Source organism: Cladophialophora psammophila (assembly GCF_000585535.1).
Source record: "Cladophialophora psammophila CBS 110553 chromosome Unknown aczJe-supercont1.14, whole genome shotgun sequence".
NCBI lineage: Eukaryota > Fungi > Ascomycota > Eurotiomycetes > Chaetothyriales > Herpotrichiellaceae > Cladophialophora > Cladophialophora psammophila.
In genome coordinates this window covers 644072-659166 of record NW_006912935.1, presented here as the reverse complement: position 1 = coordinate 659166, position 15095 = coordinate 644072, and the positions used below count along the sequence as shown (strand labels likewise).

At 49.6% G+C, this 15095-nt stretch overlaps 9 protein-coding genes across 9 annotated transcripts; 4 read left to right on the top strand and 5 right to left on the bottom strand.

Moving 5' to 3' along the window:
- Positions 1-696: 696 nt before the first annotated feature.
- Positions 697-2937, bottom strand: A1O5_08791 (uncharacterized protein; the record flags this gene model as incomplete). The annotated part of the gene is made up of 4 exons (XM_007749372.1): positions 697-1172; positions 1254-1882; positions 1935-2589; positions 2640-2937. The coding sequence occupies 4 exons, from the start codon at positions 2935-2937 to the stop codon at positions 697-699; spliced, it is 2058 nt and encodes a 685-aa protein (XP_007747562.1).
- Positions 2938-3593: 656 nt separating this feature from the next.
- Positions 3594-5045, bottom strand: A1O5_08790 (uncharacterized protein; the record flags this gene model as incomplete). The annotated part of the gene is made up of 2 exons (XM_007749371.1): positions 3594-3906; positions 3955-5045. The coding sequence occupies 2 exons, from the start codon at positions 5043-5045 to the stop codon at positions 3594-3596; spliced, it is 1404 nt and encodes a 467-aa protein (XP_007747561.1).
- Positions 5046-5582: 537 nt separating this feature from the next.
- Positions 5583-6700, top strand: A1O5_08789 (uncharacterized protein; the record flags this gene model as incomplete). Its single annotated transcript, XM_007749370.1, has 4 exons — positions 5583-5937; positions 5992-6118; positions 6174-6534; positions 6584-6700. 4 exons carry the CDS (start codon positions 5583-5585, stop codon positions 6698-6700), a joined length of 960 nt encoding a protein of 319 aa, XP_007747560.1.
- A 28-nt stretch (positions 6701-6728) lies between these two features.
- Positions 6729-7106, top strand: A1O5_08788 (uncharacterized protein; the record flags this gene model as incomplete). The annotated part of the gene is made up of 1 exon (XM_007749369.1): positions 6729-7106. One exon carries the CDS (start codon positions 6729-6731, stop codon positions 7104-7106), a length of 378 nt encoding a protein of 125 aa, XP_007747559.1.
- Positions 7107-7328: 222 nt separating this feature from the next.
- Positions 7329-8878, bottom strand: A1O5_08787 (uncharacterized protein; the record flags this gene model as incomplete). The annotated part of the gene is made up of 4 exons (XM_007749368.1): positions 7329-7626; positions 7684-8021; positions 8103-8683; positions 8746-8878. The coding sequence occupies 4 exons, from the start codon at positions 8876-8878 to the stop codon at positions 7329-7331; spliced, it is 1350 nt and encodes a 449-aa protein (XP_007747558.1).
- Positions 8879-9282: 404 nt separating this feature from the next.
- Positions 9283-10416, top strand: A1O5_08786 (uncharacterized protein; the record flags this gene model as incomplete). The annotated part of the gene is made up of 3 exons (XM_007749367.1): positions 9283-9864; positions 9920-10273; positions 10336-10416. 3 exons carry the CDS (start codon positions 9283-9285, stop codon positions 10414-10416), a joined length of 1017 nt encoding a protein of 338 aa, XP_007747557.1.
- A 677-nt stretch (positions 10417-11093) lies between these two features.
- Positions 11094-11702, top strand: A1O5_08785 (uncharacterized protein; the record flags this gene model as incomplete). Its single annotated transcript, XM_007749366.1, has 2 exons — positions 11094-11108; positions 11235-11702. The coding sequence occupies 2 exons, from the start codon at positions 11094-11096 to the stop codon at positions 11700-11702; spliced, it is 483 nt and encodes a 160-aa protein (XP_007747556.1).
- A 185-nt stretch (positions 11703-11887) lies between these two features.
- Positions 11888-12775, bottom strand: A1O5_08784 (uncharacterized protein; the record flags this gene model as incomplete). Its single annotated transcript, XM_007749365.1, has 1 exon — positions 11888-12775. The coding sequence occupies one exon, from the start codon at positions 12773-12775 to the stop codon at positions 11888-11890; it is 888 nt and encodes a 295-aa protein (XP_007747555.1).
- A 705-nt stretch (positions 12776-13480) lies between these two features.
- Positions 13481-15012, bottom strand: A1O5_08783 (uncharacterized protein; the record flags this gene model as incomplete). Its single annotated transcript, XM_007749364.1, has 3 exons — positions 13481-13793; positions 13851-14781; positions 14838-15012. The coding sequence occupies 3 exons, from the start codon at positions 15010-15012 to the stop codon at positions 13481-13483; spliced, it is 1419 nt and encodes a 472-aa protein (XP_007747554.1).
- Positions 15013-15095: the final 83 nt, after the last annotated feature.

The window sequence follows — 15095 nt, the reverse complement described above, 5'->3', positions numbered from 1 at the left end:
TCTCAGGCTGATTGTCACCAGATATCGAGACGAGATCTTCGTCCGATGCTTGGTTTTCATCGTCAGAAAGTGCATCTATGTGTTCAAAGGGCACGCTGTCTATTTCTGGAGGCTGTTGTGGGCCCTCGAAAAGTCTTCGACACTTTTCGCAAAGGTTGCTCGGTCTCATACTGATGATCCTTCCATCGAACACGATACGCGTAAACCTATGGTAAGAAATGGGATTGAAGCAATCTTAGTCGTGGAGAGCAGTATGATGGTAGAGGCGAGGCTGGTGGACGAAATTCAAGTGAAATATGGTTTAAGGTGGCATGATACTTGTGCCGCACTTTAGAAGAGTGCACCAGGCTCAGGAGAGGAGGAGAGGAGCATAGCAGCAAAAAGAGGTTGTGGACTCCGTACTTGGTAGACAGAAACGCGATTCGAGACTCAGGAAGGGGAGGTTAACCGAATTCCCCCGGGCTGCTGCGTAGCGCCTGCAACAACTGGAATCGTGATAACACTAATAGCTACATAGTAAGCACATGTGTACTTGTTATAGGGAAACTCAAACGGCGCTAATTCATATTGGCCGACAGCGATTCTGGTCGTGGCTCCATTCCGAGACAGAGATTCTTCGGAACTTATGCTTCGGTGGAAAGTAGTTTTGCAATCTACTATAGGACGAGGTATAAAAGTGTACAACGTTGCTCATGTTTACATCTGGAGGATAGGATCTAGCGTTCCAAAACTGAAGCCGCCAAGAGTCGCGTCGGAGAAGATCTCCGCTGTATAGCCCGCCATAGCCTGATCGGGACCCCGCAAGCCTGCATCACGGCCTTGATGATAGTCCATGGAGCTCTGCGTCCTATGGACTGGCCTCTGCTGTGGGATCATTTGACCATTGAACGCTGGATTAGAGAAAGGTAATGCTTGAGCCTGCGAATCTGTGGGTATTCGGAGTCTGCTGTACATGTTCTCCGTGTCTAGATTGAAACCCTGAGCCATGGTCAGAGGCATCATTAGCTCAAAGTACTGCCGGCATTGGGTCAATGTTGGGTTGATGTCGCCAAAAGAACGCAGTAATTTCATGGCTTTTTCGATGGCGATGTTGATGGCGTTGTCATCGAGGTTCTTCAGCAGATTCTGTCGTGCTCGGACTGCGAATGAGGTGGCCAGTGTGGTGAAGATGACTTGGTGAGATCAGATTAGCTTCTGGAGGACAGAGAGAGAGAGGGGGGGGGGGAGAGAGATGGCCTGTTTAGTGCGCTTACATTGTAGAAGAAGCCACCACGGCCCCAAGCTATTCTGTTCATAGTATTCCTCAACAAGTCGGATCAAGTCGCAAGAACATTGGACACATTGCTGAATGCTGGCGGTTAGAATGGCTTTCAAAAAGCCGTCATTTCCTTCCAGACTCTCTAGGCCTTTGTCCAGGCGAAGGGCTGATATCATGTTTGGTCTATGAATCATGAGCCTGGTGTGCAAATAACGAGTCTGTAGACTTCTCTGTTGTTTGCGGAGCTTCGGATTGGAATTGTTGTAGTCAAATCGAAGATGTTCGGGGAGGCCCGAAACCCAGGTAGCAAGTTTGCTCTCCTGTTCAAGAGCCCCTGATATTTGGGTATAGATGACTTCTTTCGTAACGTCCTTTTCTAATCCACCATTTGCCTTCCTTTTGGATGGGGCATTGATAGAACTGGACGAGAGTGCTGATTCAGATATATGGATCAGTTGCATTAGCGAATTGAAAAAGTGAAGCTGTGAAGGCGGTCGTCTTGGATCTTGGGATTTGGCGATGTATGCAGGTAGGATTTGGTCATCGTCCACCGCCGCAGGTTGAACACAGTGACCAGCTTCGATGTTCAGAGCAGGTGGTCGACCGTGTTTTAAACTAATGAATCTGGAAATCGTCAGATATCATCAAGAGTATGATGCAGGCAGATATCGAATACCTGTCAAGAGAATAAATCGACCACCAAAACCTTTTGCGCAGCTCTTTCTCCATCATGCTAATATCCCAGTCCGACGGGTCCAGATGCAAATTTAACGCCTGTGCCGTCCTCACGAGCAAGCCAGTGTTGATCCACATTCGGTGAAATTGCATGCTGCTATTGAGATGCAGTGTCACAAGTAGAAGAGCTTGAACAACTTCAAGGGACGCCAGCTCGTAGCAAACAAGAAGAATCAAATCGGTAGCTCGTTCGTGAAACGCTTGAGCCAGTTCGTGTGTCCGTTTCAAGTCAAGATCGAGGTAGTCGCATCCATAGGCAAAGACCACGTTGACGACGCTGCTGAAAGCTATGCTCGCTGATTTGTGATCATCGTAGAGTGCGTCCAACTCTTTCCGGAAACTGGGCTCGTGCACCAACGGCAGAATCGGAGCCACATGGTCGAAGAACAAATCGACCAAGCGATGGGCAAGTGCACGTGGAGGAAGGACGAAGCAATTGTGGTCCGGGATTTCCTCTCGGAAGTCGACATCTGCATCTTGGTGAGAGAAATCGTCGTCAGGCATATCACTCGATGCAGTTCGTGTCGCGTCCGAGGGCGAGGTCCCAGACGGCGCGACTCCAAAGTCCGCCAATGCCGAATGTATCGACACTTCTCCTGGTCCACCTGTGAGTCTATTGCGACAAGTCAAGACACGGGACGCTAACCGTATCTTATGACTTTCACTAGATCATGGTCCTTCTCAAGCGAGGTACTGTTGGCGTCAGACAGGACAGGTTGGATGTTTTCGACCTGAATAGTCCTCGTCCGAGGTTGAGGATTCCGACAATGGAATTCGCGCACAAGTGCGTCGTCAGTCTGTTGGGGGAGAGAAGGGACATCAAAGCTGGATCTCCCTCCAATTTGCCTGAGTTCTTGCTCGAGACTTCGCACCTTGTGTTCGAGTGTCTCGACATAACTGCAATACCAGAAAATCAGGTCGACTCGTTCCTCTGAAGTATACATGACGCTCACCCTCTATCAATACCAGAGAACTTGCCAGGGCTGTCGTAGATGCATCTCAGGGCCCTCTTGTTGCAAAAAGAGCAAGCCGGACGGGATCCATCGCATTTGTTCTTGCGTTTCCTGCAGGTGAGACAAGCTTGGCCAGAACGCAAACGGTCGATGCCACCATCGTATAGCTGAGAGGTATGTACATCCATATCTGGGCTTATCTGGGTACCATATTGCTCTGTACGGAGAAATATAAATTGAAATTAGTGGCAGAAGAGACGCTGGAAGAGAGACGTTGGTCAGAAGCCCAAACAGCATTTTAAGCGGGGCATAACTGGAAGCCTAATTAGGCCTAGGCCTATTGAGCCTAAGGCTGGGGAAGATTGCGGGGTTGGGTGGGTTATTGTTGGCCTGGGGAGAGTCCACGAGATCACCACAATGCACCCTCCAAGGCTCATGGGCTCGGTACCAATCCCCGAGGTCCCCTTGACGAGGAGAGCTGCGCAGCTGAAACCAAGTCTCCACAATCCCATCAGCGAATTTGGGTTCCTCTAGAGGTTGGGACGGTTCGCTGTGGCCATCTGGGGTTATGTTCCGATTTTGCCATCAGGACAGACCCTTGTGCCTCCGATGTTATACAATACAATCGAATCTCCAGTGCTTAGAGCTCAAAGCCGGGCGCGAGGTTGTACTTCCCCTTTGACCCATGGGCTCGCATCCTCCACCTTGAAATCAAACACTCGATGGTTTTGCCCTTGTGGAGGGATATTCTTCGGAACATACGCTGTCCCGTTCTGCACCGAGCTCGCCGCAGCATCGAACTCTTCATACGCATATCTCTGGGGGTCATGTCCGAATAGCCAGCTGGGAAGAGGCATAGACAGAGACTGAGGATTCTTCTTAGCAAGCTCCCAGTCAGTCTTGTGCCAGATCTCCCGTGTTTCTTTGCCAATCTGTTGTGCCAGTGACGCACGAGCATATCTGGGATCAGTTAGTCGACCAAAAACCATCATGGGCGAAGAAGATTACCTCAGTCTTTCGCATGTGCGCAAGGCCAGCGGCACTTTGGTTTTACCGGCGAGCTCAAGGCAAATAGCAATTGTGGCTCCGTCTTCGATCGCCTGCCCGGCTCCCTGGGCGCTAGTGGGTAAGAATGGATGTGCAGAATCACCGATGAGGATAATCCTGGCGTGCTCGGAAACCCATTTTGGGAGAGGATCTCGCCAAACCAATTTGTAATCGACCAGTTGGTTCTTGGGGGTAGCCAGAACAACGTCAAAAATACGCTCGTGCCAACCTTTGACATAGTTCAGCACATCCTCGTGTTTCCCGGGGAACGACCAGGACTCCGCAACATTATCATATTCGTCCTTGTGCGTTATTGTCCATACCACACCCTTCATCCCTGAGCATGTCCCCAGAATGCAGTGCATGTCATTTCCAATATATGTTTCCATCTTGTCAGAATCGCCCTCGAACATCCATGCGAGCTTGGGATTTTTCTTGGCCTCGGTCGCATCGAACCAAGCTCGATAGGTAGCATAGCCAGTCGGGTACGGCCGATCGTCAATGCCCACCACGAAACTGCGTGCCTTCGAATGGACACCATCGCAAGCTATGACGCAGTCTGCAGATATCTTTTCGCCCTCGACCACGATGCCAGCGTCGGTTTCCGTCTCAAAGTAATCTTGAATGCATTTGTCAAAGTGAACGGGGACCCCAAGATCTCGGAGATGATTCGACAGAATAATCGCCATAGGACCACGTGGAGCGGTGTAACCAGAGCCAGCATTATAGCCCACCATGGGTTGAGGGTAGAGAATCTCGCCAGTGTCAAATCTTCTGATGTTGTTCGCTCGCCACGAGGACAGAATAGGTTCAAGTCTTCGGTGAACACTGCCGTTCCCCCATTTGGCGACTATTTGCGCTGCGTTTCCAGTGATACCGATAATATCGCCAAGTTGTGAGATGCCCGGCCATTGTTCGTACACGACTACGTCGTGACCTTTGCGATGGCATTCGACAGCAGCCGCAGCTCCAGAATATCCCAGTCCAACGATGATGACTTTGATTCCGCTCGATCCTGGGTGGGCAACACCGTCAGGCCCAACACCCTTCATTTTGCGAGTGCAATACTTGAAAGCAGAGATTGAAAGTTATCGGCTTTGGGTTTCTGGATTCGAAACACCCCTCAAAAGCAAGGGCCATTCTAGACCCAACATCGGGGCGTGCAGCGACACTTCTTGAGTCCATTTTGGGGGGCCGATCTCTCAGCCTCGAAGCATTGACAAAACATGGGACATCTACCACTCAGTCAGGGACCCCTCAAAATCTTGAAAAGCCTATCGCAACCCCGAAGGCGTGGACAAAATGTTGACGTTGAACGTTTCGAGTGTCGGGGCCCACTCCGGGCATTGGAGCAAGATTCGGGCCCACTCCGGCGGTTACTCCAACACAGCCATCCAATTAGGAGCTTTGAAGCAGACTGCCTCGAACATAGAGACCACCGGCCAATGAGAGATGAGGCAGGCTTTGATCAGCCCCTTGTTCTCTGCTATCGAAGGAGCAATTTGGAACCTGAGATTAATAGTTTCTAACCCAGAACAGCTGACTCATCATTTTCGACACAAGCCCGGCAAGTCCTCTGGCCACCAACAATGTCACTTGCCAATTTGCTGAGAAATATTGCTTATCAAGGAGAGAAGTTAGAGAATTTCCTTGGGAACGACACGCCTTCTCTCTTCGAAACTGCTGCGTGGAAGTACGACGATGAATTACTGCCGCGCGAAGCATGGGAGGCGTCGCAAATGTTGATGGCAGACTGCCAACAACTGATAGCGCTTCTCATACCAAGAAAACTGAAGTTGATGTACGAGAGCATCTCAAACAATGCGGCAGTGGCGTTGGAAGTTGCGTGTGACCTAAAAATTGCCGACAAGATTGCTGAGAATGGTGGAGAGATGACATTAACTCAGTTGGCCAGAGCCTGTGAAACCAATGAGCACAAACTTGGTGAGCACAACTGTGCTGAGAGAACTTGGTCCTGTGTTGACGGTCTTGTCTCAGGATGTACCATGCGAGTATTGACTCACCGCCATGTCTTTATGGAAGTCGCACCTGATGTCTTCCGAAACAATCGCCATAGCACAGAGTTGATATCTGGAAACGGGGCGCGAGAATGCTGTTTGCTCGAGTACATCTACCGTAATGCCCTTTGATCCGCTCTGCGCGCTAAATATCTCTTGCAGGACTCATGATGCCTATAAGGCAGGGCCGGCCTGGCTTACCATCATGAAAGACCCAAAACGGATGCACAGCATTGACGCAAAGGACGGAGCATTCGCTGAAGTGTTTGGCAAGAGTGTCCTCGAATACATTTTCACACCCGAAGGTGCCACCTGTATGACGAACATGACTGTTGGAGTACCGTGGATGTCAACCATCACCGTGGCAGCCACATGTTTCGACTTACCATGGGACAGCTACGGATCGACAATCTGTGACGTTGGCGCCGGCTTGGGTAGTGTGATGCTTGAGGTCAAGAAGACGTTTCCGTCCTTGAATGTGATATGCCAGGAACTCGAGCACATGATTCCAGTCTTGCAGAAGGTATTACTGACACTCTGTTCTTCTCCGGCTTGTCTTCTAACACCTGCAGACTTTTGAAGGCTATGAAAGTGAAATGGAAAGAGGAGAAATAAAGCTCGAGGTGCATGACTATTTCACTCCTCAAGAAACTGTCGCCGAGGTTTACTGGCTACGTGGCGTTATGTAAGGGGGAATTTCTCCGCGTATCCATCAGGATGACTGATTTGATGCACAGACGAGAGTATGAGGACGAAGTCGCTGCAAAAGTATTGGCAAATCTGAAGCCTGCCCTGAGAATGAACCCAAAAGCAAGGGTGTTTGTAAATGAGCTTTTCATTCCTCGGCTTATTACGCCCCAAGCAGCGTCCAGCAGCACAGCCTCACAAAACATGTCAATACAACAATCCGGATGGCCAATGATCACACAGATGCAGCAGCTCGGTGGCCAACAACTCTTCAGTGGAAAGGAGCGAACCTTTGAGGAGATCAGGAATATTGGCGAGATGGCGGGTTTGCGATTTGTCAAATATCATAGATTCAGGATGTTTACTGGAGTCGCCGAATTCGAGCTCCCTTCGAGCTCGAAGTTGTGAGTGGTTTGAAGGGTCTTGAAGGGTCAGGACGGCCTTCGAACCTGTGGTGTCGGTTTCCTCTCTTGGAGGAACAGTGCTGTAAAACCTTCATTCGGAAGTACTAAAGACATGGAAGGAGCGAGGAAAGACCTATCCAGAAGTAATAATAAGTCAGAGCAATATTTCTGGAGGGCTTGATCTGAGGCTGACAACGTTCCATGATATGCCTTCTCTTGACCCTTTTTAATCATAAACCACAAAATTGCTCCCATCTAGATCTATAACATCCTCCATCGTCCAATTCTTATGCCGATACCCGTCAGGAACATTCTTTGGCACGAAGTCCCGGTTGTTTCTTATGCAGTCAGCCACTTCGTCAAAGGACTGATAAGCATAGGCTTCAGGATCCCCACCAAACAACCAGTACGGCTGCCTGAAGTCCAGGATCTTCGGATCTTTCTTCACAGCTTCCCAATCGGTTCGATGCCAGAGATGGCGCAATTCCCAACCCATGCGTTGAGTTAGATTTGTACGAGTGAAACTGGATGAGGTTAGTCGAAGCGTATTTAGGTCATAAGAGTGGACAGGAGAAACTCACCGGATCTTTTCGTATGCACGCAGCCCAAGAGCAGTATTCTCCTTGCCAGCCCGGTCAAGCACAGCTCCTACGGTTGCACCATCCTCAATTGCTTGGGCCGCACCCTGACCAGAACTAGGAAGGTGTGGATGAGCTGCATCACCCACCAGAGCGATCCTACCATGTTTGGAGACCCAGGATGAGGCAGGGTCCCTCCAAAGTAGCTTCCAGTCGATCAGCTTCTCAGGCGGTATTGATTCGAAAATCGTTCTCAGTTTTTCGTCCCACCCTTCAACCACTTTCAACAAGTCCTCTTTCTTGCCTGGAAAGCTCCACGACTCCTCCGCTGTGTAAGTGTCCTGTATAACCCCAGTTGGCATGGCTCAAGAAGACACAAGAGCATGCAAAGGGAGAGAATATGTTTGTTATTGGACACTCACCCTGTGCGTACAGAAACATGCCAACCACTGTAATTTCACGTTGGTCATGACGAGTGCGTGAACGTCTGGCCCAATCCAAGTCCAATATCGATCTTCTTTTGCATTGATGATGTCGCCAAGTAGAGGGGATTTGGGCAAAGCTTCAACTGGAAACCAGCAGCGGTATGCTGCAAAGCCACTTGACTTGGAATTTTCGGGGCTTTTGTTGACCAAAGACCTAGCTTTACTATGCACTCCATCTGCTGCTATCACTGCATCTGCAGTGAACTTCTGATCCCCAGAATAGACCCCGGCTTCATGCTCGTCTTCAAAATATCGAGATATGCGAACACCGAAGCAAACTTCAACACCTATCGATTTTGCGTAGTCAAAAATGATTCGGTGCGCACGACCACGGCTGGGGTAAATGATGGGGAAGCCGTCATAATTCAGAGGCAGAACCTGTTTGTTAAGGAGCTCTCCTTGGGAGTTCTGACATTCTAGGAATTTCGGTCGGGCTGAATCTTCCGCAACTTTTGCCAGTACATTTCCCCATTTGGCCAAAATCTTGGATGCGTTCGAAGGTATTTGAATGGTGTCACCTGTCATCAGCATCCTCAGTATCATGCAATGCTGGCGCGCTCCAGGACCGATAATGACTGACCTTGCTCAGTAAGTGTTTTGGTGCTCTCAAAGACCAGGACAGATGCCCCCTTCCGCCTCAATTCTATTGCGGTGGTGAGGCCTCCAAATCCGGCACCTACTATTATCACGCTGACGTTATCGAGATTCGACATATCTTTAGTGGTAGAAGGATTCTGAGGCTTCAAAGTCCTCTCAGAGGAAGGTTGCTGGTTCGGTACCGAGTGACCTTCCGTTGCCGGCACACTGATACTAAAATATTTATTGGTTAGACGATTGGAGACCGTCCCGCTGAATACTCCATGCGCCTATAAACGTGATTGCCACAAAGATACTAGTACTTCTGGGCAAGTACATTCTAAGATGGGGATATACTGCCCACTCCGAGCGTGGAGAATGCATGGGGATTGTGCGGTGGGATACTAGGTGGGGTTGACCTTCTCATCACTCGGATTGCCTCTACAGAAGTCAACTGACGAGGTTGAATGACTCCTCCCGAGGAAGAGATTATCTCGACTTTTGTTTACCAGACTTCTCTCTCGATGTACGAGGAGTAACAATGACGGCCAGCGAGAAGTTGATCGTCATCATCGGTGCAACTGGCACGCAAGGGGGCTCAGTTGTTGACGCCTTTCTCGAACTACCCGGCTGGAGACTTCGAGGTGTCACGCGTCATGCATCAGGATCGAAAGCCCGGAAATTGGCAGCCCGGGGCGTTGAGATCGTTGAAGCAGATCTCGACAACTCGGAATCACTTATACGTGCATTTAATGGAGCTCATGTCATATTTGGAGTGACTGACTTTTGGAGGCCGCTGAGCGACCCAAATCTCAACAAACATCGAAATCGAGGACAAGACCTAAGCCAGTGGGGTTATGAGTATGAGCTTCAACAGGGAAAAAACATATTCGACGCAGCAACCAAAATACACACCTTGGAGCGTTTCGTTTTCTCTACAATTGCCGACGTGGCTGAACATAGTGAAGGAAAGTACACTGGTGCCTATCACGCAGATACAAAAGCGCATGCGGAGCGATATGGAAGACAAAGATACCCCGAGCTTTGGAAGAAGACCAATACTATTCAAATTGGTGTATATTTGTCAAATTTTGCAGAACTTTCCACAGAGATGCCTAAGAAAGTACGTACGTCGAAGGTCAAACTTCCGAGAAAGTAACTAAAATTCAATCATCTAGGAATCAGACGGGTCTTTCAGCTTCGTCAGCCAGTTTGCTGTTGAAACTCCACTCCCATTGATTGCAGCAAACGAGGATACTGGTCTACTAGTGAAAGCCTTGCTCAATGAGCCTCCGGGGACAAAACTCATAGGCTACAGAGCCTGGATGACATTCGGAGAATTTGTCGAGATATGGAGTAAAGTACTCAATGTCAAAGCCAAAGTCACTACAATTCCCATCAGTGACGTGTTAGACAAGATGCCAGGGGACCTGGATTCTGGCGTCAGAACAATGTTGGCAGAAGGCATGGCAAATATGACAGAGTTCGGGTACAAACTACGAGAAGATCCCGCTTTGACACAGCCTTACGAAGTGAGTCGACCTCCTCCTTCACTCAAGAATACCTAAATGTACGTCAGCTAATTCTCTGCCAGCTGCGACATCAGCCTCAACTAGGTAGCGTGGAAGAATGGGTGAGGAAGCAGGACTGGTCTGCAGTGCTGAACAATGAATAAATTCTGCTACATGTTTCGAGAGGGCATGCTGCGGCGTTGTCGTTAATTCGGGGAAGATACCATAAACCAATAGTCGTAGCTATCAGAAGTGTCAGAAAGTAAGACACGCCCAAGCCCTTGATTTACTGCCTCTAGTTAGTTGGTCTCCCCTTTCCATGGGCAATCCACAGGCAATCCACAACTTCGACCGTCTCAATCTTTGACAAGAAGCAGTCAGCTCGGGTATGACTTTCGCAAGCTCGCTCTCCACAGCCCAATCCCGATAAGGAAAGTTACTCTCTGCAGCTCCTTGCAAACCAAGCCGATGTGGAGAATCGGGGTCTTGCCGCCGAGTGTCAGTGGGTTCTGTTAGAATCAGTCAAAGCCACAGTTAGTGTATCGAGATGCCCGTTTCTAGCTAGTCATAACCTCGACGCTCAAAAGTGCAGATACTCCGCGGAAAGACTTCATAGCGTCATTTTATTTTATTTTGTTCTATTTTTTGAATAGAATATTGGAACTCTATCGACGCTTTGAATTCCTTGAGAAAATATCAAAACCATCATGACTAGTACGGCGGAGTCAGAATGGATGGACGAAGTACAGCCATAAATCGGTGGTTCGAAAGGAAGTATATTGGCTGACCCAATCTCTAGACCAACCTGACAACAATCAAAACTCTGCGAGAGAAATTAGGAATGCCCGCAAGCAAGGTATGTCCGCCGAACACACCTTCTTCCCCCTGCTGAGCTGGTGACGCGAAAAAAAAACAACCAAAAGAAAATAGAGATCAATTCACAAGATGGTGCAACCTAACATTCTGTATACGACGCCCCCAGTACCACAACCCCTCCCTAGAAAAAGAAGAAGAAGAAATCCTCGCACACTACAAAGCCTGGATCCACTTCAACCACACCGACTTTGGCAACAAGTCGCGGGCCAAATCCTTCTACGATCTCCCAGAAACCATGTACTTCGACCTCATGAAGGTGATCCCCCGCGGCGGCTTCGGCCAACACTACGATAGCATCGACGCGTACTACGACGACTCGCACCTCGCGTGCAAGGATTTGGAAATCGTCGCCACGTCCAAGCAGACTGGGTACGCGACGATGATCCAGCGATATTGGGGCACGGGGACTGACGGGAGGGAATTTTCCTTCACGTTTAGAATGACGAGTTTGTTGAGGAAGGTGGAGGGAGGGCAGTGGAAGTGGATTCATGAACATGTTTCGTTTCCCGCGGATTTGGAGACCGGGAAGGCTGATTTCACCTGTGGAACGGGCACGTCGGGCAAGCCTTCTTGATTGAAATTTGGGTCAGGATTAGGCAATGATTGTGAGTATATCCCGTGCACAACTCAAGTAGGCTCACAAGCCCCCTTAATCATTGACTGCCCCTTGCAGCATCAACATTGGTCTCCATCGGTGATGGTCTTTTGCATTTCACCCATCTGGAAATCTGATCCTCGTAATCAAAAGTTGATCCACGATCACAGTGAGGCCTTCAGCGTCGACACGACATTGGCATCTTCCAAAAAACAATCAATCATCCGATGATATATGCCCGGATTCTGAATAAAAGTAAGGTGTCCCGCACTCGGCATCTTGAGATAGCTCGAGTTCGGAATGAACTTTGCCATGCGGTCGTGTGTCTCTGGTGGAATCCACTCATCATGATCACCCGTCACGATCCAAACGATCGGAGCGTCTTTACTCTCCCCTCTGACAGGAACGTGCTTGAAAGTCTCGGCGGTCCAAATCGGCTCCCGCGTCCACATTGTCATCCACGCACCCAGAAAGTCGTCCCATTTCTGGCCCGGGTGCGTCTCCTCCCATTCTCGCCGCGTGCGAGCAAAATACTCCCCCACCATCCAAATCTGCATGACTTTCTCAGCATCGGCTTTTCTGTAGTCGTCGAGGGCTGAGTAGCAGAATGCGCGGTCGATGCGATGATGCTGGTCGTACGCGAGCATCGACCAGGCGAGCATGGTCCCTTCAGACCAGGAAATAATCGCCACCTTGGGAACTTTCAAAACATCCAGGACCCCCGCAACGTCGCTGGCGAGCTTTTCGTAAGAGAGCTCTCGGTCGTCGAATGGTGACCGCCCGTGCCCCGGCAGATCAAGTACAATTACCGTATGATTTGGCGCGAGGTATTTGACCTGTAGTGCGTTCCAGTCGGAGCTGCTGACACCCCCATGCATCAGCAAGATGGGTACTCGTCCAGCGCGCAGAGTCTTTTCGAGCGGGATTCCGAATATTGCATGCCAGAGCCGGATGCCTCTTTTCGTCTTTACGAGTCCCTGCTGCTCGGCTTCAGATAGGTCTAATTTCGGGGTCGGAGGGAAAATATCCCAGGGAACAGTATCTTGAGGCATCTGATGATTGGGAAGAGGAACAAATGTGCCTTCTCTATCTGAGCTCCGTTCAGGTCGGCTCGGTTTAGATGAGCTCAGCTCATTCAAGACTTGGGCGAGGTGTAGCAATCTATGACAGCTGACGGCGACCCTTGCCAAGATGCACAAGAAGCACGCATCCACGAGTTTGAAGACAGCATCCTCCCCTTCGTGAAGCACACCGACCATAACTCCCCCATCTGGAATGTTTTCGGGCAACATCCGAGAAGAGTCATTGCTTGACCTTTGGCGGGCGGGAGCCGACGTCGCCCCGCCGAGATATAGAGTTACGTGGAAAAGGGGCACCCCGACGCCGGGCTTCCAGCCTTCTCCAACGCTTGGAGACTTCATATCAAACTACGCTTCGGGGGTTCAACAATGGCCGACAAAGTGGTAATTATCAGGCTGGTAATTAGTACTTGAAACTTGTGAATGGAAACTCATTCCCTTTGTAATATTTTACCATAGTTTGCTCTTGCTTTCCAAGGGCGGCTAGTGAAGATTCAAGCAGACGTGTAGACGAACTGGTCTCGGTTCACATTCAAATAGAGAATTGTGGAGTCTCACAGCCATATCGGCACATTGTTGGTATTTCTAAAGGGACAACAGATAGCTAATATAATTTTGCTAAATTCTCAAGAGAGGAGCGAAATATTGGCCTTCGAGATTGATCTATCCGAGGTTTGTCTAGATCTTCGCCTGCAGAGTGGCAGTTCCATTGAACAACTTGTCACTCGGTGCATCCTTGAAGTCGCTGATGCGGTGGTTCACTTCGGGCGGCGGCACGTTAATTGGCACATAAGTCGAACCAGTTTCGACAGCGTGAGCCGCTATATCAAACTCGTCGTAGGCGTATTTTTGAGGACTGTGTGCAAAGAGCCAGGCAGGATTTGGCATGGAAACCGTTTCTGGCTGCGACTTTACCACCTCCCAGTCGGTTTTGTGCCACAGGTCGCGGGTTTCAATGCCCATCTTCTGTGCCAAAGATGCTCTGGCATGCCTTTGAATGATAACCCATCAGCCATGGTTCCCGAAATTATGGAATTTCTCTGCTCACCTGAGCTTTTCGCAGACTTGCAGTGCGAGTGGAACTCTCTTCTTCCCTGCCAGTTCCAAGCAGATGGCGATAGTCGCACAGTCTTCAACTGCTTGACCTGCCCCTTGGCCAGAAGTCGGCAGAAAAGGGTGCGCTGCATCTCCCAATACGATCATCCGATTGTATTTTGACGTCCATCTGGGTAACGGGTTTCGCCAGGCTAGTTTATGGTCGAAGATCTGGTTTGCAGGTGTGTGCTTGATGACTTCGTGTATCCTTGAGTCCCAGCCTTTGATGTAATTCATGGCGTCCTCGATCTTACCTAGTTGGGTCCATGATTCGGTAACGTCAAAAGTGTCTTTATGGGTGACGGTCCACGTAATGAGCTTTTGTTGAGAGCAAGTCCCGAAAATGGCATGCATATTGGGCCCAATGAAGACTTCCATTTTGTCATAGTCACCTTGGAATAGAAACTGGAGCTTTGGATTGTCGCGAATGAGATCAGCATCATACCAGGCGCGGTAGGCTGCATAGCCCGTTGGATAAGGCCGGTCCTGCCAGCCAGTGATGGTACCCCGGGCTTTCGAATGGATTCCGTCGCAGGCAAGTACACAATCCGCCTTGATCCTCGTACCACTTCCTTCAAGGATGATCCCCGCCTCGTTCTCATCTTCGAAAACATCAATCACTCTGTGTCCAAAGAAGATAGGTATTCCGAGTTTTCGGCAGTAGTCCGCAAATAGCTTCATGAGCACAGGCCTTGGAGCGAGATAGCTTTGGAAATCCGTGTACCCAGACATTGGTTGACTGAACAGGATCTCGCCGGTGTCGTGCTTGTGAATATTATTCTCGACGTACTGACCTGCATGTGGAATGATTTGCTCGTGGATCCTGCCTCCGTCCCATTTTGCGATGATTCTGGCAGAATTGGGGGAAAGTCCGATCATATCGCCTGTCAACGCCAGGACCGTTAGCAACTGCAGAGTTCCTCGGATGACACCTACAGACCCAATACTGAAACGCCTGGTGTCTGCTCATATATCGAAACTCCGTGACCTTTCCGATGGCATTCAATCGCCGCAGTCACACCGGCATAACCAAGTCCAATGACAATGACATTGATGCCGCTGGAGCCAGGATAGGCGATACCGTCCGGGCCAGTTCCGTTTCCAGTGCACTTCATTTTGAGGGTAGAAGCGATGTTGATGCTTATGTTGTTGTGTTGGTAATACTATTGATATCCGGCTTAATGAAGGAGACCAATGT